Consider the following 25,395-nt stretch of genomic DNA (forward strand, 5'->3'; position numbering starts at 1 on the left):
CCCAGCCCTGGTGTATGTTTTAAGCATTTACAGGTGATGGTTTTTCAAAAACATGTTCGGTATTAGTCATAACAAGAAGAACACAAAGAGAATGCAAAGGTAGAACCACTTGACACCCATATCTGTAGTCCTGAGAGTGTGGTTTTCTTGGAGGCCAGGACTGGTCTTTTCCCAGCCACCAGCCCATGATGATCAGTGGGATCGCAGGCCTGTGGGGTCTGACTTGGTCAAGCATTTGATGGATATGAACTGAAGATGCCCAAGTTCTGATTTCATACGGATAAGCATTGAGACATGGTTCGTTGATGGAAGATTTTAATACATATTTACACATCGTTTTGTTAGTAGGCTTGTAGGGTTATACAGAACTCTTTTTGTTTCAATGGGCAGTTAGTTTGCTAAAAGCCTGAGAATCTTTGGCTCTATTTTAACTTTCTGACAGTCATTGTCAAAGAACTCATAGAGCAAAGTCAGTCCGTGTTTGCAGAAATATAGTTAATTCAGAACCCACAAAGGTTTAGAACATGCTGAAGAGGCAGGGTTAAGGTATAAAAATTACAGAATCAAATCTCAGCTAGACAGTAGGGAGTACCAGGCTCAAATTCAATTTGCTTTTCCATATCTCAGTGGGAAATGCATGAATCCCACAACTTGAGTACTCGAAACTCGTTAGATGGGTCTACTGTCAACACAAGCCCTTGGTTGGGAATGTTAACAAGGCAAAAACAAATTACCCTACCCAGAAGGTAACACTTAAGGCACTGAATTTGATGGATAAATACAGTATGGTTTTGTATTTTTTGGGGGGGGGAGGGGGTGTCCGGTCGTGGGGCCTGAACGCTGGTCCTGGGCGCTGTCCCTCAGCTCTTCAGCTCAAGGCTAGCACTCTACCACTTGAGCCACAGCGCCACTTCTGGCTTTTTTCTTTTTGTTTATGTGGTTCTGAGGAATCGAACCCAGGGCCTCATGCATGCAAGGCCAGCGCTCTACCACTGAGCTACCTTCCCAACCCTACAGTGTGTTTTAGAAATGTGATGGAGAGATACTGATAACATGGCGGCACTCACAATGAGATAAGACTGATATTAAAAATTTTGCAAAGCCACAAATACTGCCAGGTGACAGTCCCCAGCAAAGTCAGCCTGGAAACAGAAGTGATTGCCTCCAGTGGTCTATGGCTAAAGACACAGATTTTATTACATCAGCCCCCTTTATGAGTTAAAAAAAAATATTTCTTGGAGAGGACTTGAGGGACATAGTCAAGAATCTGAAGAGTGGTCTGATCTAAGTAAGTCCTTATGATGGGCCAGCTGGAAAAAGTAGAATTAGTACATATTTTTTTCCTTTGAGATGCCGTTAAGATAATCCAGGGAGATGACACAACTCATTAATGGGGAGCCTTTGAAGCTAAAAAGGCAGGACTTCCTGTGTCTTTGTAGGACTCTGTCCGCCTTTGGAAGCATGAAATCCAAGCTGCTTTCAAAACACAAAATACAGGGATGGCAGTGATTAAAGCAGAACCTCTTAAAAAAATCACAAATTGGAAACCACTAGAGATGCAAGAGTAAATAAAATGCAAGCCAGGCGCTGATGGCTCCACACCAGTAATCCTAGCTACTCAGGAGCCTGAGATCTGATAGCCAGCCCAGGCAGCAAAGTCCATGAGACTCTTTATCTCCAATAAACTACTCCGAAAAAGCCAGAAGTGGTACTCTGGCTCAAGTGGTAGAGTGCTACCCTTGAGCACAAAAAGATTCATGGGGCAGTGCCTAGGCCCTGAGTTCAAGTCCCAAGACTAGCCAAAAATAAAAAGTAAATGCAGTTTACAAATCCAGAGGTCTGCATTTCTCCCTCTCTTTACACGCATGCATTCCGGCGGAGACAATTAGGTAATAAACCAGAGAACAGATAACCGCATTTCTGGGTTAGCCCCTAGGATGGCCTTTGGATGAACAAATCACAATTGTTCTCTCCCAGCCCCACCCTTGCCCACAGAACCCTTTGCATTTCTAGCCCCAGCCACACCCCCACCTCCCCAGGTAAGGAAGTCACCCAGTGGTACCTGCTTTTTGTTGGCCTTGTCACTCCAATACTTGGGAAGGTGACAGTCGAAAGAGCAGTAATGAAGGTCATGCTTGAAAGACAGACAGGGGTCTGACAAGCCCAGAAAGGGCTTTCCCCCTGCCCTACCCCAATCTGGAGAGATTTAAGCTGGACCTTGCCCTTGCTCTTGGTTGTGACTATCTCCAGAGGTGGCAAAACCCTGCCTTTCCTCCTCCTCCTCCTCGATTGCCTGGTATCCTTTCTTCTTATACTTCCGGATGCCGTAGAGGACCAAAGCAATCGCAGCTGCCAGGCCGATGGTGACTGCTAATGTGACTCCAGCCACTGCCCCTCTAGACAGGCCACTTCCGTCGCCGTAGACGACGGTCATTGCTCTCCGCAACTCCAGCGGCTCCCCCAGCCTCCACTGGTGGGTCTGGGAGTCTTTAATCCAGGATTTGGACCCCTCGGTGTTGGTCACTATGACTGTGTTGGTGGCAGCCTGGCTCATAAGAGGCGGCCGAGTGTAAGGCGGGAGCCTGGCAGGGGGCAAAAGGCCACTGGTAAAGACTCCGGCCTTGACGCAGTAGGAGATTTGGCAGCCATCGCTGATGAGGGCCAGGTGCTGGCTGAAACCCCCAGGACATTTCTGCAATGAGGGTACACCGAGGTCCCTGGACATAGCCGAATTCACCAAGGGGTTGCCCACAGCACAGCTGAAGAAGCCACCAAAGGGAACTGAGAACTTATATCCCAGCTCGTAGTCCTGAGAGGCACACACCTTGAGACTCTCAAACAGGCTCAGTGGGATGTAGCCAGCCGGGCACGACTGGGCATTCGTCAAGGGGTTCATGCTCTTGCTACTGAAAAGACCCCCAAAGAGAAGTCCAGAGTTTTCAGATACCTGCCCATGCGCCGCACACCAGAAAGCCCTAAATTCAGCCTTCGCCACTCGGAACACATCCTCACACACCGTCTTACAGAAGATGTAGAGGGTGCATTTCCGTCGACAGTCGAGGTGATTGTAACCCTCCTCGTGGATCTGGGACAGGAGATGGACCGCGTGGTAGCCGGAGGGACAGGAGAAGTTGCCCGTGAGTGGATTCTTCTGCTCCAGGTTCTGACAGAGAGCCACCTCGCTCCCCGAGAGTTGGGTGCATTCCTGATACACCCCACCAAACGAGAAGTTGGTCATCTTCCCCTCGCAGGAGCCATCATCTGTATTGGCCTGGAAATTGAAGTTGGGGGAATTGACATCGGTACAGCCAGGGTAGGTATTAAAGGCATAATAGCGTCTCACGGCACTTTCTACCGTCTTGGACAGCTTCTTCACCAAGGGACCAGGCAAGGCAGGCAGCTTGTCCGGCTTGATGAAGAAATACAGAGGCAGGCCAGCGCGGTCCACCGCCACCAAGTGGTTGGTGATGCCCTGCTGCCAGGCTTGGAGGGTGATCCCGGGGTAAAATGGTACCCCTCCGATGCTCTGCACCCTGGAGTGGGTGCGGTTCGCCAGATAGCCTTTGGTCAAGGCATTCTGGGAAGTGTAGTTGTCCTCCAGTTTGGAGTTCACGATGTTCAGGAAGGTGATTCCCGCAGCCGCCGTGATGGCCGCGTGGCTGCTCTGGCCTTCCTGGAGGAAGGTGGTCCTGAGGTGATCTTCCTGAACAAGAGCAGCTCCGGCGTGCACGCTGGTGATGACGTGGGTGCCGTAGTTGAGGACCAGGAGTTCAGCCAGGTAGGTGGCCATCCTGGTCTGGTTGTTCTCCAGCCGGTCACAGATGTCCATGAGCTCCTTCTTAAACTCCCAGCTGAGCTCTGAGGTGGGGTTGATCTTGGCGGTGTAGACCAGGTTTCTGACTTGCACTCGGGTGGTGATGGCTTGCTCTTTCACTTGAAGGGTCTTCATCCTCTGGAACTCAGCAGAGAACTTGCCGTTGACCTTGGAGAACAGGGAGAGCTCAGCGTTGATGGACGATGCGGTGCTGCTCTGGTAATTCATCCAGGATTCCAGGATTTCAGAATTCATCTCCAAGTCGCTCTGTTTCTGTGGAATGGTGTAGACAGCGTCGGGGATAATGTACTGTCCATCCTCTGTGGTCTTGCAGTGGGTGTAGGTCAACTCCAACACCCGTCCCATGTCCACATTCCGCAGATTATCCCAGCCCCCTCCGGGCAGGACCTCCAGGACCGGTAGTTTCAAGGCATTCTTGCAAGTTTGAAATCCGGTCTGATCAGTCTCTCCCAGAGACGGGTCTGATCTCACACAGGTAGCTACAGCCCAGAAAAGGACAGCTTCCCTCCAGCCTCCCATGACTCAGACAAGCTGGCCTCACACTAGCCCTGAGCAATGGCCAGTGGATGGTGCAACCTGAAAAATGGCAAAGAAAGCTGCTGTTCAAAACAGAAATTTCAACAGTCCTCCCAAAGCCACCAGTTAGTTCCTCTTTAGGCTGGATCTACTTCTCAAATGGGGAAATGAGAGTTGGTAGGAATATTACGGTCTACTGGAACTTTGAATAAAAATTACACTGTATTAAGATAGGCCAAAAAAAAAAAAAACCTCTAAATCCCTGAAAGGTCACTTACCCTGTGTTCTGTTCCCCTCTCTCACACACCAACACACACTGGCTAATCTACAGGCGATCTGCTTTGTTCTCCTAACTCAATATTACTCCCTTGGCTTGGCCTAATGACTATCCTTCCCCCAGGGGATCGTTCCAAAATTGTTCAGCCTGGTCCCCTGCCCAGAATCTTAATCTAAATATAAAATTCCACTTCCCTAACCCTAGATTATTTAGGCACCTGAATTGCTAGAAGCACAGAAACTGGGGCACGGGACTTAAACAATAGGTTCCCAGACTGCACCACAAACTCACCAAACTCTTTGAACCCTCAGCTACCCGTGACGCTACCCCCCACCCTTAGAACAGTGTAGCTCCCAGTGACCCTGCCCCCTAATTATTACCCTACTTCCACCCCTCCACCCCTGCCCCCAGCATACCATGCCTCCAGTCTCCTGACTCTCCTCTGGTCACCATGGGGTCCCTCTCCCACTCTCCAGTAAAGTTGCTCCGGTCCATGGAGCTCCTACTCTGCTCTTTCTTTATTCTAATACCCTTGTGATTCCATTTGCTAACAATGAGCACCCAGAAAAAGTATGATCTCCTACCTCACCGCGTTCTTCCCCAGAATTTGGTTGGGCTTTGCATTCAATCTCTAGGACTCAGTTTTGAAACTCTCTCCTGCCTGTTCTCTCCTGGAGCTCCACAGTCAGTTTCTTTTTCCTAGAAATGCAAATGCTAGTTGCTACATCATCCTTTTCTGAGGTGCCCCGCCTCCAAGAAATCCAGACTAGCTGTGGGACAAGGCCCAACCCTTAGATTTCCCATTGGCCTTGGGCCGGAGGTTGTTTCCACCCAAGAATGGGAGTGAAAACCTTGGATGCACTCCTTGTGAAAGCTCATTGTTTTAGGGCCTCATGGCCCTGACTTTGGATATGGCTTTATCTGGGGGCAGACTTTAAAGGACAGGAAGTGGAGTCTGCTTGCCATCTACAGGAAAACCTTAGTCTTCCTTGCATAAAGCATTCAGAGTGCACATGAGAGGGCCCCACACTACTGCCATTTCCTTTCAGATAGAAATGTTCAAACCGCCCCTCCCCCAAAAAGAAAAAGAGCAAGAAATGTTCAACCAAAAACAAAAGTCGCATGATAATCTATTTTTTGAATTATACAGATTTTCAAAGTACCCACTGGCCACAGAATACATGTGTGTCTGCACACACACATTTATCTTCTCCATACATGTGGTCAGCAGTAAGTATCTTTGTAGCTATACCTTTCATTTTTCATCTCTTTGTGAAGTACATGCAATCTGTATAGGTGCATAAAATGAAGTATGATTCTCCATTACTCAGTTATTTTATATGAGTCACGATTCATTTGTTACGCCCTTACGAGAACATAACTTCATAAATTGCCTTTTGTGTGAAAGCTGGTGCCAGGTTTCTTTGACCTTATAAATTAGAATGATATTTCCAGACTCAAGGACCAAGGACCAGGATGAACTAAAACCTAGCCCCATTAATTGTTTGGGATTATTCGCACATAGAACAATTAGCAGTAGCTGATGGGAATCTGCTTTGCTAAGTATTACTCTCATGGCTTGGTCCACTGAATACCAGCCCAGTCCCCATCCCTGAATCTTAATCTGAATATGAGAGTCCCTTCCTCCCCCACAGGCACCTGAAAGAGGAGCCTGGAGCCAGCCCTGTGCCACAAACTAGCAAAACTCTTTGAACTTTCTGTTCCCTGTGACCCTGCTCCCTAATTATTACTCTACTTCCACCCGTCCACCACCACCCCCCTACCCCTAGCAGGCCAGGCCTCCCAGGTCTCCTGACTCTCCTAGGTCACCATGAGAGTCCCTCTCCTACTCTCCAGTAAAGTTGCTCTGGTCCATTGAGTTCCTTTTCTGCTCTTTCTTTATTCTAATGCCCTTGTGACTCCGTTTGCTAACAAAGAGCACCCAGAAGAAGTATGATCCCCTACCTCACCGCATTCTGCGTTCTCCACCAGAAGGCTTAGGTTGGACTTTGCATTCAATCTTTAGGACTCGGTGTTTTGAAACTCTGCTCTCTCCTAGAGTTCCAAAGTCAGTTTCTTTTTGCAAATACTAGTTGCAACACCCTCCTCTTTTAAGATGCCCCGCCTCTAACAAATCCAGACTAGCTGTGGGACAAGGCCCAACCGTAAGGTTTCCCATGGGCCTCAGGCTAATGGAAGGAGGCCACAGAATTCAGAGCAGTTAAAGATTTCAATTGTACGCTATGGCTCCCAGAATCAAACTTCAAACCAGACATAAGGCTGCAGTGGGGGAAAAAAATGCCATGTTTCTGTTCACAGATTGGTACTATCATCTGTCTATATCTTGAAAACAAGATTTCAGAAATGAAGTATTTTGTACTGTTACTAATGTTGTGCGAGATTTTCAAAGAGTAAGTCTGGTTCTGAGCTTCACGGATTGAGTTTCACTACTCTTTTAAAACCCTGATTGTCTTCTATAAACCCAGAAATGCTATATTATCGGTCTACACAGGCCACAGTTATTATGCTTCAAGGAAGTGAGTTCTACTGGTCTTTCATGAGGGATTAATTTATGAATTAATACCCAGTCTATCAACTCCTGTAGAAAATGTTCTGAGTAATCATTTCTTTCTTTCTTTCCTCTTTCTATTGTAATAGTGATGTACAAAGGAGTTATACTTATGTGAGGAAATTAGTACATTTCTTTTGAGCACTGTCATCCCTCCTCTCATTTTCTCCCTCCCAATACAAGTTGTACAGTTCACTTTCAACAACATAGCGTCTCCCAAGTATCCCTGCTGCGTTAGGTCACCCGTGGTCCCTGTAAGGAAACGCCCACCTCGCAGACCTAATCTCCACCCTCGATGGCAGCGCCTGCGCAGTAGATAGGCACCACCCACTTCCGGCCCCCAACGCTATAAAGGGGGCCTCCAAGGAGGCAAACTGAGCCATTTTCTCCCTTCCCTCATGACAACTTGGCCTTGTCCCTGCTGCTGACCATAAATCCTTTCTACTTCTATCCGTGTGGTCTTTTGGGTTACTCTCTGCTGGGTTACATTTTTCCTTTCAGTCCCACCATTCTTGGTGTGCTATAATCTTCCTCATTTTATCACAGACAAAATTGAAGACAGCTAAAAGAACCAACAACACTGAAATGATAAACTATTTTAAAATCAACAATTATTTCAAATGATTTGGATAACAAGAAATTCTTGTGAAGCACAGAGGCTTATACTTGTAGTATCAGCTACTGAGAGGCAGAGATTGGGAAGATTGAAGATAAAGGCCAAGATAGGCCAAAAACAAACAAACAAAAAAGCCCAAGAGACCCCAGCCCAATCAATAAAATCCTGGATGTGGTGGTATGCACCTGTCTTCCCAACTATTTGGGATTTAGGAGATGGTGACACAGGCCAACCCAAGAATAAATTCAAGAGAGAAGGTATTTGAAAAATAAAGCAGAAAGAGCTGGGGGTGTAGCTCAGGTGGTAGAGCACCTGCCTGACAAGTACAAAGTCCTGAGCTCAAACTCCCAACAGTACCAAGGGAAAAAAATAATTCTTAAGTCATAATGTGAAGGATATTCACTTAGCATTACCTCAACTATGCACAAATAGAGATAAAGATAATATATAGAGATAGAGATAAAGAGAGGGAGATATGGGGGGATCTTTATACTACTCATAGTTTTATTTGTTCATATGTGGGTTTGTTTTTTTTTTTTTGCTTTTTCTTTGTCTTTGTCTTGAACTTGACCTGAGCCCTGTCTGTCCCTGAGCTCTTCAGCTCAAGGCTAGCGCTCTATCACTTGAGCCACAGCACCACTTCCAGTTTTCCAGCAGTTAAGTGGAGATAAGAGTCTCATGGACTTTCTTGTCCAGACTGTCTTTGAACCTCGATCCTCGGATCTCAGCCTCCTGAGTAGCTAGGATTACAGGCGTGAGCCACTGGCGCCTGGTTTCATATGTTTTATTGAGTTATTTTTATTTTCTCCCCTCTTATCTTTCTGTATTTTTTGAGTGAGCAATGAATATGTCCTGCCCATTTGATAAATTTTTACTAAGAACCTACTAATAATTTCAAAGAGCAATGAGTACCACCTTTATACTCAGAATGTGTGTGTATAAAGAAATTAAAAGCCATTTCTAGCATTTTCATATGTCTGAAATGTTCAAAGCCTATAGCTTCTGAGAATCCTGTGCTAAAGGAAGTTGTTTTTGTGGTTCATGGGTAATAATGAAAAGAGAAAAGTCCAAAGGATGGGAATCTGGGACTCAAAGCAAATTTGCATGTCAAGGATAGAAAATGATTCTCATAATGGACAGGTGTCAGGAAATGGAGGCAGCTAACTTGTCTAGTGTGTATCACCCACACCTTTCCTTTTATGGTTTTTGGTTTGGTTTGGTTTGGTTTTGGTTTTGGTTTTTTGCCAGTCCTGGGGATTGAACTCAGGGCCTGAGCACTGTCCCTGAGCTTCTTTTTGCTCTAGGCTAGCATAGCATTCTACCACTTGAGCCACAGTACCACTTCTAGCTTTTTCTGTTTATATGGTACTGAGAAATCAAAGCCAGGGCTTCATGCATGCTAGCCAAGCACTCTGCTAAGCCACATTCCTAGCCCATTTTATTCCTTTCACAGACAATTTCTTCTGCCATTTCTTACTGAAATAGATTCACAATTGTGTAAACTCTCCAGATGGCCACAATCTGCGAGTAAAGGCCTGTGGTTTACCAGTGGCTCATGCCTTTAATCCTAGCTACTCAGGAAGCTGAGATCTGAGGCTTGCAGTTTGATGCCAGCCTGGGCAGAAAGGTCTGTGAGACTCTTATCTCCAATAAACTACTCAGAAAAAGCCAGAAGTGAAAAAGAAAAAGAAAAAGAAAAAGCCAGAAGTGGTGCTGTGGCCCAGGCCCTGAGTTTGAAGTGGAGAGGATCTAACTGGCGCCATCTTGGCCATGTGATGGATGGGGAATTGGGTTTAACTGGCCCCATGTTGTCTTCACGGTGGTAAAAGAGGAAGTCCCATTTCCCAGGTGATGGGCATACCTGAATTCCAAGAGGCAGGGACAGGGACTTGATGATAGGTTACTGAACCTACAGGCCTGTGCCTTGAACTTGGAAGACTTTGGAGTTTCCTGTGACCCTGCCCCCTGACCTGTCCCTATTTTAGGGTCAGACCAGCTTGAATGCCATTAGACCAGGCCTCCTGTTCCTGTGTCTCCTGGCTTTCCTCTAGTCACCATGGTGTCCCACTTCAGCCCTCCATTGGGGTGGATCTGGGTTGTTGGTAATGTTTTTCTGCTGTTCCTTTCCTGCTCTGATGGCTCAGTTTTCTAACAGGGCTGCAGATCTTTGTGGCAGGAGGCTGCCTGTAGATGCCAGCTTTCTCATAAAGACTCCCAATTCGACCTCTCAAAATGTGGCTTTTCTGTATTTTGTCGACTGGATTGATCTGACAACAACTTCAAGCCCCAGGACTGGCACAAAAAAGACAACAACAACAACAAACAAACAAACAAAAAGACCACTGAATTTTGACGTCTAGCAGAAAGAAGCAACTGTTCCACCGTTGCTATGCATGCCTCTGTGGTTCCCAAATGCTACTTTACTTCCTCCATCTAGAAGCAAGAGGGAAGTCCCCATCAGCTTTCTTTCTCGGTCTGAACATGTGCAGAACTTCTGATACCATCTCACGTGGAACTGAGCGATGATTCAGATCTGAAGTTCACTTCTGTGTGGGCGGCGAGCTGGTACAGGTGCTTCCCACTTCTGCAAATTCACCTGCAGTCTGAGATCGCTTCATTTGCCAGGACCATTCATTCCTCTCCTGACTTTCAACAGAAATCAAGAAAACCAGGCTGACCACTGGTGGGCAAAGCATTGCTACATGGATGAGAGAGCTATGGCTTTCATAGATTCCGGAATCTGCTTTGTTCTGGAAAGGCTAAGAGGTGTCCGTGGAGAAAGTGATGATATTTTCCCTTTTGAACCTTGAATTCCTAACCTGAGGTTTTGAGAGTTGCTTTGTCAGCTCCTTCCCCTCAGAAGCAGTTCTTCCCACCAGAATTGTTTGCCTACTGACCACAAAAAATAAGAACACAGCGGTTTCATGATTCCCTTTTAATCTGGAGGGCAAAACCTAAAGACCATGAGAAATTCTACATATTACCATTAAATGTCCACAGCTTGGCAACCAGAACTATCTGATTGCTATTCGTTGTTTTAACTCTTCCTCCAACTTTCCTCCATCTCATTTCTCCTTACTAATGATTCCTTTTCTCTTTTTCCCCCACTTTTTGCTTTCCATTGACAAACTTAGATTTGGGAAACAGAAGCTGGTGCTTAAAGGGATACTTCCACCATATTCAAGGAGACCCTGTTATGACTAAAGGCAATGTCAATGACCGCGCCACTATTGCATGTCAAGACATGCTAACCATCTATTGCTAACCAAGCTATTGTTATCCATCACATCACTGATTCCCACTCAATGCTATGCTGCAACTTCATTCCCACACAGTTGTCCAGGACATTTCAATGGAAACTTGTTTCATTGGTCCATTAAATAAATACTGACTGAGCATCTCTTATATGTCAAACATCCTTGTTGGTGCCAGTTTTGAAGACGCCATTATTGTCCAATTGAATGCTCTTTTGAAAGTCAAGCACACAGTAAGCTCTTACAACAACCTCTCTCTTTTCATCTAACTTCTAAGACTTGAGCATTTAAGGCCAATCTCCTTCGCTGCCTTCCCTCTGCCCCCCAACTCTCTTAAGACTTTTTGATGACATCAGCGTAATATGACAAGTGCTTCTCCTTCAGCTGAAGGAGAACTTAACATGGAGAACCGTTGTGCCCAATGGCCTCATTTCTCAGTCTTCACATTGTGACTTCCTCTTTGAGGGATTTGACCAAAAGAAATGTTTAACCAGCGTGTCTGGGTTCACTGTTGACAGATTTCATATGTCTAAACTGGTTTCACTGTTGTGTAATACAACCAAAGAAACCCCAAAACCCCACAGTGTCATATAAAATCTTTCTTCTACCACTGGATCTTCAGATAGACTCTCGGCTGAAGCAAAGTCAGTTATCAATTTTCACTTGGAATTATGATGAATAAGTTAAAATAAAAACCACATGAGCTCTTCCATCTCAAGTCCTCATGGACTTGAGGTCTCTATTTCTTTCATAATCTAAACAATGAGATTAAGAATCTGCATTGATTAAGATGCATTTTGTATTCATAAACCTCTTTTGTAAATGGCAACTCCTTTGTACAATTACTTAAAGATTTAAAAAAAAAAAGAATCTGGACTGGGTTGTAGGCCTATTTGGTCCTCAGATTTTGTCCTGATTCTCATAGTCATACAAATTGCTCAGTTGCTAGATTAACAATTATGGATATGAAACAGAGGTTTCAGATTGAAAGCAATGTCCTGGTTCCATATTTAACTCTGGAAAAGCTCTCTCTTTCACTTCTCCAACTATGAAATAAACAATAGCGATTTCCTCCACTATGTAGAAGCAGTTGCCATGTACAGATGAAATTGCTAAGAGGATTGACTGTCAGCATCCTTGGAAAGCTCAATATGGCATAGGCAGATACTCAAGTCTATATCAGCTCTCTGCTTTGCTGAGCTGGCGGTGCAATTCCCAGACTGATGCTGTAGCTCATCCTTTGAAGATGGGAATAGGAAATGGCCATGTTAGAACATCTCATGAATTTTATGTGGGAAGCCATATTGAATCAGAAGGAAAACTTGTATAGTTTCTATTTACATTCTAAACCATGGCATGCATCTCCTGAGAAAAGCCATGTGGTTGTCATGCTGGCTAGGTTCACGACACAGGTTAAATGGGAAGCCATTGCTTTCATTATTGAAGAATTCACTGCTTTAGAATGGAGTGGACAGACTTCTTAAATCTCTCTCTTTCTCTCTCTCTCTCTCTCTCTCTCTCTCTCTCTCTCTCTCTCACACACACACACACACACACATACACACACACACACACACACCCTGCCCCAGGAAAGAGGCTGTACTTTCTTGTGGTCTTCATCTACCATCACCCTATTCAAGCCCAACCAGAGTGAAGTCACAAGATCTAACAAACACAGGACAACAAATTCAATTCCAATATCACATAATGAAAAAGAATACAAACATGTCCCATGCAACATTTAGAGACTACTTATAATAAAAAATGTACTCATCATTTACCAAAACAAATTCAAATGTAGTAAGCATGCTGTATTTTAACCTGGAAATCCTAAACCTGAATGAATGGCCTCAAAGTATGACTCTGGTGTCTCCCACCTGTTCCGTACTCCGTAAAGCATCAAGCCACTGCATGTGACATCTCTTTTTCCAGTAGCTGGTCAGTAGCTGCACACACCAGAAGTGCAGAAGATCATGGCAGTGAACATGAACAAATTAGAGACAAGATACAAGTGGAATTCATATTTCATCTCTCTCCCGTGCACTGTTCTGAGGCCTGATGGTTTCAGGCACTCTGCTTGCAGATACTTACATGATTAAGCAATTGCCTGCAGTTTTGTACCGAGCTGTAATGAGCTCAGTAATACTCCTCTTTAGGTTCGCTTCATCCTCTTCCATGCTCCTTTCACTTTTTTATATTCACTGGTCTGGAATTGTCCCTCCTAACAAAATCATAACATAGAGCACTCGCTAATAATACAATGGCCCTTTTGTGTGCTCCAGCAGCATTCCTTTCATTTATGGTGCTGTGTGCTAATCCACTTTTTCTTCGACTCATTTAGTTCGTTAAGTATTGCACAATGCTTGGCATATGGCAAATATTCAGCCAATATTGGCCTAGAATAAGTGAGTAAAGAGGTTAAGACACCAGACAAATCTGACAAAATGTCAGACTCACTTCCCTGGAAAAGCCAACGGTGATTGGTTAGAAATTCAAGCTCAGACAACATTATTGTACAACTTCCATTTCAATTTACTTTGAGTCTTGTGAGCACATATGCTGAACCTTGTTGGTCCTATTTGTATTTCTTATAGGAGAAGAGTTTGCTTTTCTGGTCTGAAATTACATTCTTGGTGTGCACTGGGAATGGTGCAAACTCAGTGTCTGATGTAATCAATAAATGACAAAAGCACAAAGATATTTCTCCTTTGACCTTATTGATATCTGGTCTGGCCCTCCAGGCCCTGGCCCTACTGGATTGAACCTACAACCATGTCCACACTCACCTCACCTCATTCCTTGTCTTTAATGTTGGGAGTCCAAGCCTCATCTTTCCCTCACTCCCTAATTCTTTTCAAAGGTTTACAGTCAGTGTAACTTAACAACGGGGATCTTAGAAATGCATCATTCGGTCATGTGTGAGCATGAAAAAATAAAATGGGCGGGTTTTTTTCTGCTATTGTAGATGAAGATGATATTGTCTGTTTTTGCTTTCTGGGGTTTTTCTCTTTGGTCTTATTTGTTCATTTATCTGTCTTTGGCACAGTTCAGGGGGCACAGAAATGGAGGAGCAAAGGGTGAACAGGGGCAGCAGTGCTACTCACTAGACACTATGTTGAAAATGAACTAAACAGCTTGTGGATAGGGATAGGAGGGAAAAACTGGGAGAGAGCGAAGGAAGGAGTGACATTTTCCCAAAAAGAAATGTACTCATTACCTGACTTGTGAAATGGTAACCACTCTGTACATCAGCTTCATGATAACAAAAATATTTTAAGTACTTATACAAACCTAGATGGTATAATGTTATATACCTACAGAGACTTCAATCAATTTTTATTTTGTTTCCAGGTCAATCATTCAACATGACTTTTTTTTCTATGCTGTTCTGAGACTCGAACTCAGGGTCGGGGCAATGTCCCTGAGCTGTGTTACTTAAGATTAGTGCTCTACCACTTGAGCCACAGTTCTACATCTGGCTTTTGTTGTTGTTGTTGTAGCTGCTGCTGTTATTTTTGATTAATTGGAGATAAGAGTCTCAAAGACTTTCCTGCCCAAACTGGCTTCAATCTACCATACTCAGGTCTCAGTCTCCTGGGTATCTAGAATTACAAGTGTGAGTCACCAGTGCCTGGCTTCAGCATGACCTCGTATTGGCAAGGTTATGTGTTGTATGGGCATGATGAACGAAAACAACATGAGATTAAAATGGATGCAACAGATTACATAATGAAGTGACCCAGCCAACACAGGCTGTATGAGACCGTTGCCAGTGAAACATTGCCTCCTGCCCCACAGTAAACTTCTATTTTTAACAAATAAGAATCAGTTCTAAAATAATGACTCAACATGTAGTTTACAAAATACATATTTAATTTTGTTTTAAAAGCCAAATCAGAACCAGGTTCCTTGCCCCCGATTTTTTTTTTTCTTGGTCCTGTTTAAGACTTTCTGTTTTGTATTTCTTCTAGTCTCTTGAATCTAGCTTTTGTTTCTACCTTGAAAAAATTAGGGCATTGTGGGGCATGAAAAACACAGAACTAGTTAAGAAACCTGGAGATTTAGTTTCTATTCCTCAGTTGTTACCACTAACCTATTGGCAACGTAGCAAATTGCTTCCTCCTCTCTGAGTTTCCTTTCTAACATCTGCCTGCCTCATGATTCATGATTCTGCAATCCAGTTACACTAATCTGGTTTGGCTAAAAGCTATGGCTATGACATTGTTTTTAAAAGTTTTAGGAATGTTCTGTTGTAGGTCATGGCATGCATATCTCCTGTTACTTGCATCTGCTGATACTTCTCTCTGGTGATGGGTTTTTCCCTTGTGTGGTTTTGGACTGGTAAGTCTTAAGTTCGTTTTCCACCAGGGTTATTTGCTGTAAGGCTGCTTTGTTTTGACTTGTGGCATTGTCTCTCCAAAATGGTTTTAGCTTTGCTTCTGCTGAGGTCAGATGCACTTAGCCTATGAGTGAATTTCTTGGCTTGAATCAATTTGAACGAAAGACCCACACCAATCTCCCCATCAATGCAAAGAGATCTGTTAAAAAAAAAAATGCCAGGCACTGGTGGCTCATGCCTGTAATCCTAACTACTCAGGAGGCTGAGATCTGAGGATTGCAGTTCAAAGCCAGCCTGAGCAGGAAAAGTCTGTGAGACTCTTATCTTCAATTAACCATCAGACAACCAGAAGTGGTGCTGTAGGTCAAATGGTAGAGCACTAACTGAGCTGAAGAGTTCAGGGGCAGTGCCAGGACCAGAGTTCAAGCCCCACAACCGACCAAAACAAAAAAAAAAAAAAAAGAAGAAGAAAAAAACAGAGATCTGTTTTTAATTAAATATTTTTCTTGTTATTATAAAGGTGATATACAGAGGGATTACCGTTTCATAAGTCAGGTAATGAGTACATTTCTTCACTCCCAGTTTTTTTGTTCCTCCCAGTTCCACCCATAAGTTGTAAAGTTTATTTTCAGCATAGTGTCTACTGAATCCCATTGCTTCATTTGTTCACCCTGACAAAAGTCTTTTTCTTATCAGGATATTTTCAAAATCTCCTTGAACACAGGATATAGGACAGTGGCTTACACCTCTTTCCACATCCCTAAATACACAGGTACCTACCATTAGCTCTACAGCTAGTTCAGAAAGCCCCTGAGCCACAAGCCTCAGGCCCTACTTACTGCCCTGATTTTGAGTTCTCTCTTTCTGGCACTCAAACCTTTTCCTGTCTTGTTTGAAGCTTGAGTCATTGTGTTTGAACAAATATGTCTGTTCCTGAGTACATGTTAGAGTTTCCCAGGTTCACTCAATTAGCTCAGTTCTCTTTAATATAATTACTTTGTTATGGCTAACATTTTCATAAATAGAAGAGGTGGGTATACACATGTACTGTAGTATCAGTCCTTAGAGGAATAAACTTTCCTGATGTCTCTGAGGGAGAGAGAGTATAAAATTACATGTATACTCAATTCTGAAGGTCCTTCTCCAGCAATCACAACTTTCCCTTCATAGAGAGAGCCTGAGCAGCACATGAAACCTGTCTTTTCTATACCCTATGGCCCCCAGGAATGAGCTGGTCTGCTATTCTCACCATCTGATCAGCACAGAACTTTTCCTGAGAAAAGAAAGACGGATAGAGACAGCTGGCTAGTGAGAGGAAGAAGGAGAGAGGAGAAAAGGCTGCCAGATCGTCCCACACACGTTTGCCTTTATGGTGGGTGTGATGATACGAGTGGAATCTCTGGACAGAAGCATGCTGGGTTAGGACACGTGAGAGAACACAGCCAGCACTCCGTTTCAATCCTAGCGTTGCCTCCCTTGCAAATTGCTCCCTTTCTCTGGCTTTTAATTTTCTCATACACTAAAATTAGAGGACTGGGTTGTGTTTGTGGGCTACACACATTACTTCAGCGACGGGAGCTTTGCTTTCAAATTCAAGCTTACCCAGAACTCATACCCAAACCTAAAAGAGGGGTTGCCTTTGCTGAACAGCAGGCAGAATCCAAGCCCAGCTTCTATAATTTCCTCCTCACCCCTCAGAAGGCTCTGTGTGTGTGTGTGTGTGTGTGTGTGTGTGTGTGTGTGTGTGAGTGGTGTGTGTGTGTGTGTGTGAGTGGTGTGTGTGTGTGTGTGTGTGTGTGTGAGTGGTGTGTGTGTGTGTGTGAGAGTGGTGTGTGTGTGTGTGTGTGTGTGTGTGTGTGTGTGTGTGTGTGTGTGTGATCTCTAGGACACAGTTTGACAACTGACAGTTCAAAACTGCCAGTTCATATATTCTCTTATTTTTCCCCATTATAATTTTCATGATAAGGAAATTCTCCCTAAGCTGTAATATCCATGGTCAGAGCTGAAGAAGCAGGATTTTCCTGAAAACAGGAAGTTAGAGCTGTCAAACTGGTTTTTGGACCACATGCATGTCTTCCATGCCTTTTACCTCCTTTGAAACAAATTGTCAGCAAGCCACAGCCTGCTGGGCTGGGGAATTCTTGCAATGAGCGGAGAGACAGCAAATTACTTTACTAGTTAGAACTTTGATTCTTAATTTGTAAATGGAAGTGGATGGCAAGTCACTAGAAAGTTGCTTCTAGTTCTGAAAATGTTATCAGATATGGTCAAATTAACAGTTTACTCCCTCCAAAATTTATTGAATAAATATTCTGTAAGGCATCTCTGGAATTGCCATGGAAATTACAGTCTAAAAGGAAGACAGACATTAACAAGAGTCAGTAGGTTAAAGGGACATACCCAGTAACCAAGGGAAACTCAACTTAGCCCAGGTCCTCTAAGACAGAGGGAGAAATAAAGATAGAAAAGGCAGAGGTGGACAGAAAGACAAAGACAGAGATAGAGACAGAGAGATTAAGAGAGACAAAGGTAGAAGTATACAGAGACAGGAAAAACAGAGCCCTAGAAATGGTAAAGACAGAGACACAATTGAGAGAAAGAAAGAGACACAGAGATAGAGACAGGCAGAAATAGAGTCTGGGAGGTAAAGGAGCAGTTGCTGGGGAAGAGATGCAGGATGACTCTAGATTGCTATGTTCCCACAGTGCCTGTGGTCTGGAAAGAAGCTAGGGATAGAGGTCTGCGATTAATCAGACCTCATTTCTAACCTATGACCAGGACTGAGTACTTCCTCCTGAGGACCAGAATACAGAACAGAGAGCTCAGGGCAATCAAACTGCGTGTACTATTTCTCTTTTTAAAATATTGGGAGAAAATGAGGGAGGGGGTAACACTTTTCAAAAATAAAGGCACTCATTACCTTACTTACATAACTGTCACCCCTCTGTACACCACCTTTACAATAAAATTTAAATTTAAAAAAAATAATAAAGAAATTCGGGGGTAGGGGCAGATGGGAAGGGATGGGAAGGGGAAACAAAGGAGGAGGCAACAATGCTTGGTAAGAAATGTACTCATTATCTTGCCCATGTAATTGTAACTCCTCTGTATGGTATTTTCACAATAAAAATAAAATTAAAAAATAAAAAAGTAATAATAAAGAAATGAAATTAAAGATTTTTTCCATGATGCCCCTTGGGAGGGATTGGGGTAGCCTTGTCTCTCTGTGTGTTTATTCTCTTTCATTACAGCAACAGATGACCACAAATTCAGTGCCCTTCCCCCCAAAGCCCACAGATTTGCTCTCCTAGGGTGCTAGTGGGTAGAGATTGACCATTCTTCCTTCTGGAGGCTTCTGAGGGAGTCTAGTCCCTTACCATTTTTAGCTCTGAGAGAGCAGGAGTGTAATTTACGGAGGCCCCTTTGGACATTAATCAGTGTCTTGCTCCATCACCACATCTCTGACTGCCAGCTCTTTACATCACAGGGGAGCACAGGGTCCGGTCCTGGAGATGGACGTCTTTCAGCCTTCCTCCATCATCACTGACACCTGAGGTTCAAATGTTCCAAGCGTGTGTCCTGCAGTGCTTTCAGAAGGGTGGTGATGGGATTTCTCGTGATCCCTTCCTTACAGGCAGCAGTGGCCATACTTGACAGTGAGAATAAACGTGAGCCGTTTCCTAAAGGACTCTCTAAGAACTACCAACTCGGTTCTCACCGCCCATTGCTCATCCGGCGTGTTGTTTCGCTATATAAAATTTTATGAGACAATTAAGAAATCTGCAATGAGCAGGTCTATTCTCTGGTGATAGTAGGGGGGAAAATGGTCTCTGGAGTGAGAGAATCCAGGGATGATCTTGGGGTGAAATGAACATATACCTGATGAACCAAAAAGCTCTATGCCCTCTCTCGACCTGCCTCCCAGAGTTGTGATGGGAGAACCATGTCCTTAAAAATATTTTTAAATTATCTTTAAGTGCCAAGTCATTGCCATTCCACAAAGCAATTTATGAATACAATGTGTCTTGATCCATGTTACCCTTTTCAACATTCTCAGCCAACCTTCCCAAGCCACCCCTTCCTTCACGTAAAAAAATGTGTAGGGTACTTATTGAATTTTTCACTGCATCACCCCTCCTCTCTTCATTTGTTACCCCCTCCAACTCACTTCACCCCTTTTAAATACCCATTTTCTGGAATTTATTTAGTTGAATCATGACTTTGCCTTTCTAAGGAATTACAGTTTGAGTTCTCCCCCAAATCCACTGTATTTCAATTAATACATTTATGTACACTTGCATACTACCCAAGTTACTTATATATTTATAAACCAATTCTAGCTTCCACACATGAGAAAAAGTGTACAACCTCTGTCTATCTGGGCTAGACTTACTTCACTTAACAATTTTTTCCCCAGGAGCTTCCATTTCTTAGTAAATGATGTGTTATCTTCTTTTTCTAAAGGATGAATAAAATTCCACTGTGTATATGTACCAAAAAAGAAAAAAGAAAGAAATCTACAGTGAGCATGTGTATGCTAATACAAAAATGGCTTCAAGAAATCACATGGATCCAAACAAAGCAAGATATAAAATGGAGCGTGCATTGTGAAATCATTGGTGTAAATTCTGTGCTGAGCTATGGGAAGCAGTACTCTAGATGCTTAGTCAGTACTTAGGTCACTGCTAATAGGAACAACAGGTAAATTGTTTATTTAAAAATATGAATTTTTATGAACATGTTATTGGTTAAATATGCTCATAGGTATACATGACAAGTAGTAATACAAAACTCAATTGATGACATTGTACAGGAGGTTGTAGAGTAATTCACTGAATTTTAGGTGATTTGAAAATTATTTAATGATTACTAGAGCTTTTCATACAACTAGCAGATGGTTTGTCTTCAGATCATGCTATTCAGTTGCCATCATTTTTCAATTGGCATATAGTAATTGTAGATATCTATGGAGCACAGTTGATAGTCTAATACATGTATATGTATATGTATTTCATGGGAGAATATTATTCTATTATGTGTGTACACCTTCAACCATTCACCCAACAATGGACCCTTTGGTCGGTTCTGTATCTTGGCTATTGTAGACAGGGCGGCAACATACATGGGAGTGTCGGGTTTCAATTCCTTTGCATGCATGACCAGCAAAGAAGTTGCTCTATCATAAGATAGATCTATGTTTAGATTTTCGGTAATCTCTATACTTTTTTTCTCTAGTGGCTATAGAAAAAAAGTGGACTTAAATGTCAGCATGTAACAATCACTATGTCTTATAGAGTGCAGAAAGAGGCTTAAATTGACAGATGTCGTTAAAGGAGACTTCTTAATCTATGGTGTTTGAGTCTTTTTTATGGTATCAGTTCTGGAGCTTGAACTCAGAGCCTGGATGCTGTCTCCTGAGCTTTTTTGCTCAAGACTAGAGCTCTACCACTTGAGCCATGGCTCCACTTTTGGCTTTTTGGTGGTTAATTGGAGATAAGGGTCTGCTGACTTTCCTGCTAAGGCTGACTTCAAACCACAATCCTCAGATCTCAGCCTCTTGAGTGGTTAGGATGACAGGCATGAGCTGCCAGCAGCTGGCTTTGAAATTCAACTTGTTAAAACTGCTCTACACAAAGCCTGGAATATCATAAGTATCAATAAGTGTTCCCTGCCTTCCTCTGACACCAAATGTCCATATTACCTATCAGGTGAACTTGCGCTTTATTCATTCACCGATTAAACAAATGCTTATTAAGCTCTGTTCTCTGCTTCAGGTAAAAAAAGAGGAGTGTGGACAAAGACGTTAACTCAGGAAGAAAGTGTGTAAACAAGAAAGCTCAAGTCTTGGATATGCTGCTAGATGGAGTAAAGGGTTCTACAGGAACATGTCGCTGCAACACTTCAGCTAGCCTGGATAGAAGAAGGCTTCAGAAAAGCATCGCTTGTCTGCAGCACAGACCCGCCCCTGTACATCCTGGCCAGGAACCTCTGTGGTGACTGAAACTCTCAAACAACATGGATTGCAAGATGATTTATGGTCGGCTGTCATCATTCTCCACACTTTTATGCACATGTTTATTCAAGCCACAGGACTTCAGACATGTTGGCCCTTTGCTCAAGAAGTATCTTTTAAAATAGAAACAATGGCAATTTATCTTCCACATTCAATTCCACTGCAAACTAAATGGCTTCATTATTCTGTCTCCAACTGTATCGTTCTGAGAGAATGTATGGACACGGAGAAGGGAACTCAAAATCATAGGAAAGCCTGAGGTCAAAATGCAGGGGACCAATAGGATGTAAGCCCTAAAATCATAAAGTACGAGTCAACTTAGGACGAGAATGACTCAAATAGCCATACAAGGCCAAGAGCGAGAAACTTGACCAAGAGGAAGCAAATATGAAATCAGAACTTCCAGGGGCAAATTTCTCTTCCTTGACCCCATTCCTAAACTAAGTGGTCACATCTTGTCACTTGGTGGATTTTCCTCATGAAAACTGTCTTTGTTGCTTAAAAGCCTTAGTCTCTCTTGCTCTCATTTCTGCTTTTCGATAGCTGTGACATGCTTTGAACCCCTCTGGGTTCAGCTCTTAATGTCAGATCCCAATAGAATGGATGATCCCACAGATGTGGCTCTTGGGCCTTTTCCAATACAGTTTACAGATACCATGTTGTGCTTCTGCCTCTGAGTAACCATTGCTGAATTCATCTGAGTGGGGACTATAAGGACTCTAATCCAGACCAAGCATTCTTAGTCACTAACAACACTTGGCAATGTAGGAATCCAAGGCAATGGTCACAGAAATGGTGTCCCAGGTAGGAAGTGGACTGGAAAGAGCTGTGCTGAATCCTAAATGGTTCTTCAATGAGTAAGGTGGTTCCAGGACCATGTTTCACATGACCTTAACACGTGGTAACTTGGACCCAGTACCCAGTGCACTACTACTAAGGAGTACTGTGAATAAGCGTTATTTACTTTCCAATGCAGTGGCTGGGAATGTGGCTCAATGGTAGAGTGCTTACCCAGCAAGTATGAAGCCCTGGGTTCGATTCATCAGCACCATGTATACAGAAAAAGCCAGAAGTAGTGCTGTGGCTCACATGTTAGAGTGCTAGCCTTGAGCAAAAAGAAGCTCAGGGACAGTGCCCAGGCCCTGAGTTCAAGCCCCAGGACTGGCAAAACAGCAACAAAAACAAAAACAAAAAACAATCAGTTCAGGCCAAGAAAAGCAAAATAAAGAAAGTAAATCCCAGGTAAGCCTAATGAAAATGTGGTCTAGGGAATCCTATTTGAAATAACTTCTTCAATTTATTACTCAGATTATCCAAGCCCCTTATTATATACATTGAAGAAAATGGTAAGGTTTTGAGTTTTCTTTTTAATTTAAGGGACTATAAGACACAGAGAAGACACCGTTTCTTGTTTTCCTTGAGTTTTTTCAGCGCATCTTGGATATCCTTGTTTCTCAAACTGTAGATGATGGGGTTCAGCATGGGAATCACAGCTCCGTAGAACAGGGACACGACCTTATCTTTGTCTCTTGAATAGCCAGGACCTGAATGGAGGTAGGAGAAGAGACCAGAGCCGTAGAAGAGAATCACTGTGCTAAGATGAGAGACACACGTGTTGAAAGCCTTCATCCGTCCATGGGTGGAATGTATCTTCATGACAGCCATGATGATGTAGGCATAGGAAACCAAGACCACAAGAGCCGATGTCCCCCCAACTGCACATACAACGAGGAAGTTTACCACTTGGCTGAGGAAGGGACTGGAACAAGACAAGTCCAGTAAAGATGGCAGGTCACAGAAAAAGTGGTGAAGGATTCGTGGCCCGCAGAAATGGAGCTGGAATATGGAGGTGGTTTGGACCAAGCCGGTGAGGAAACCTCCTGCGCAGGCTGCTGTGGCCAGCTCCAGACAGATGGTGGGAGACATGAGTGTTGGGTAGAGTAATGGGTTAGAGATGGCAGCATAGCGGTCGTAAGCCATGGCTGCCAGGAGACAGCACTCGGTGCCTCCCATCCCAATGAAGAAGAAGCACTGAGCAGCACAGCCCACGAAGGAGATGGCCTTCTGCTTCCGGAAGAAGTCACAGAGCATCTTCGGGGCTATAGAGGAGGTGTAAATGATGTCCACCAAGGACAAGTTACCAAGGAAGAAGTACATGGGGGTGTGGAGGTGCGAGTCTATCCTGATGAGGGCCATGAGACTCAGGTTTCCTGCCAGAGTCACCAGGTAGATTCCCAGAAACAACAGGAAGAGGACGACTCGGAGCCGTGGGTAAGCTGAAAATCCCAAAAGGATGAAATTGCTCAACATGCTGATGTTCATGCTCATGGCTGTGTGTCTACTCTCTGTCGTCTTCAGAGCCCAGGATGGAGATTCCTGGAGCAATGAAAATCCAGGAGAAGAAATCATTTTTTTCCCTCTTACCATGGAACTGCCAAACCCCACAATCAGAAGACATAACATGAAACAAATGTCCTCTCTCTGGTGAAGATTTCTCCTCTCCAGGGTGAAATGAGTCTTTCCTAGCGGTCACTGTCACCCTAATCTGATGCATTTGTTTGTGCAGCAGTACAGAAACAAAAGACTGTTGGCCTTTTTTTATTATGAAAATACTGTACAGGGGAGTTACAATTACATGGGCAAGATAATGAGTACATTTCTTATCCAGATTGTCACCTTCATTATCAATATCTCCATATTACTGAAGGAATTTATTAATGCATCTCAGACTAAATATCTCTTTCAATTATTCCAAATATGGCAACTACACTGTTAGCCATTCATATTTAGATTCTATTGTTTACTTCAAAACTCAAAATGCCTGGAAGGGAAATGTGGCATTTATTTGCCTCATAGTTTGTTATAACCAGATTTCATTAATTAGTCAAAGTATTCTCTCTCTCTCCCTCTTCCTTTCTCTTCTCTCTCTCTTTCCTTCTCTCTTTCTCTCCCTCCCTCCTTCCTTCCTTTCTTCCTCTCTTCCTCTGTAACAATGGAATAAAACACACAATGCTGGGGAAAACTAGAATTCACACCAAGTGTGAAATGTAGGCTATCTTCCTACAGAAATATTATCCATTGATTAGACATCTTGCACCGTGCATTTGATAGAACAGGATAGTGATGAAAATTAATAACTTATCTAGTTTCTAACACTCAACATAAGTTTATAGTACCCCAAAGAGTTAGCTATTAGCACTGCACAAAAGTGCTGTAAGAGAAACGCTTACAGGGGCTGGGAGGGTGGCTCAGTGGTAGAGCGCTTGCCTTGCATGCAAGAGGCCCTGGGTTAGATTCCTCAGCACCACATAAACAGACAAAAAAAAAAAAGCTGGAAGTGGCGCTGTGGCTCAAGTGGTAGAGCACTAGCCTTGAGCTGAAGAGCTGAGGGACAGCGCCCAGGCCCAGAGTTCAGGCCCCACGACCAACAAAAAAAGAAAAAGAGAAACGCTTACATATTCCACACTGCCTGGGAGCATTGCCATAGCAAGTGGTATTTCCAAAAAGGTTGGTTTGAGAAGGATTGCAAAGATGAGTAAGGGTTGATCAGGATGGAAATTCACTGTGTGAGAGGCCTGAGAAGTAGTCAGTTAACAAATCTCGATATAACTCAGAGATAATGCACTTGCAAAACACAGCATATGTTGTTTTTAGTGTACTGTGTGAATATTTTTTGTTTCTTTTGTTATGTTCTTCCCCCATGGTATAACTCCTGTTCACTGTATTTGGTTCTGGTGTCCTGCATCTTGTATATACATTTTTCTAATTGGGGGAGGGAAAAGGAAATAACAAAATGCTGAAATAAGGATACAGGATGACCCATTGTAACAATGAGATGTACAAGACACTATGTTGAAAAAGAACTTTACAACTTTCGGTGGGGGGAGGGGGAGAGAGGAGTTATGGAGGTGGGGAGGGAAGGGATGTTGGGGAAAAACAAAGGAGGGGGTAATAATGCTCTATAGGGAATGTACTC

The 25,395-nt window shown here is 43.5% G+C and overlaps 2 protein-coding genes and 1 long non-coding RNA gene across 4 annotated transcripts; 1 reads left to right on the top strand and 2 right to left on the bottom strand.

Annotated features, from left to right (window-relative positions):
- Window positions 1-935: 935 nt before the first annotated feature.
- On the top strand, window positions 936-18,443 carry LOC122104958. Its single transcript, XR_006146993.1, has 3 exons — window positions 936-1,136; window positions 16,437-16,440; window positions 18,428-18,443. It is a non-coding gene; the product is annotated as an uncharacterized LOC122104958 (long non-coding RNA).
- Window positions 1,744-6,701, bottom strand: Mpeg1 (macrophage expressed 1). 2 transcript variants are annotated; one of them, XM_042676010.1, is made up of 3 exons: window positions 6,594-6,701; window positions 5,213-5,327; window positions 1,744-4,411 (listed from the first exon to the last, which is right to left on the bottom strand). In XM_042676010.1, the coding sequence occupies exon 3, from the start codon at window positions 4,352-4,354 to the stop codon at window positions 2,207-2,209; it is 2,148 nt and encodes a 715-aa protein (XP_042531944.1). In that variant the 5' UTR covers window positions 4,355-4,411; window positions 5,213-5,327; window positions 6,594-6,701; the 3' UTR covers window positions 1,744-2,206. The 2 variants fall into 2 exon arrangements, with proteins under 2 accessions (XP_042531944.1, XP_042531945.1); XM_042676011.1 differs by lacking the exon at window positions 5,213-5,327.
- A 4,356-nt stretch (window positions 18,444-22,799) lies between the features above and the next one.
- On the bottom strand, window positions 22,800-23,741 carry LOC122104816 (olfactory receptor 5A1-like). The gene has a single exon (XM_042675740.1). It carries the CDS (start codon window positions 23,739-23,741, stop codon window positions 22,800-22,802), a length of 942 nt encoding a protein of 313 aa, XP_042531674.1.
- Window positions 23,742-25,395: the final 1,654 nt, after the last annotated feature.

This window comes from Dipodomys spectabilis, unplaced genomic scaffold (assembly GCF_019054845.1).
Source record: "Dipodomys spectabilis isolate Male_0828 unplaced genomic scaffold, ASM1905484v1 ptg000030l, whole genome shotgun sequence".
In the NCBI taxonomy this organism is placed as follows: Eukaryota; Metazoa; Chordata; class Mammalia; order Rodentia; family Heteromyidae; genus Dipodomys; species Dipodomys spectabilis.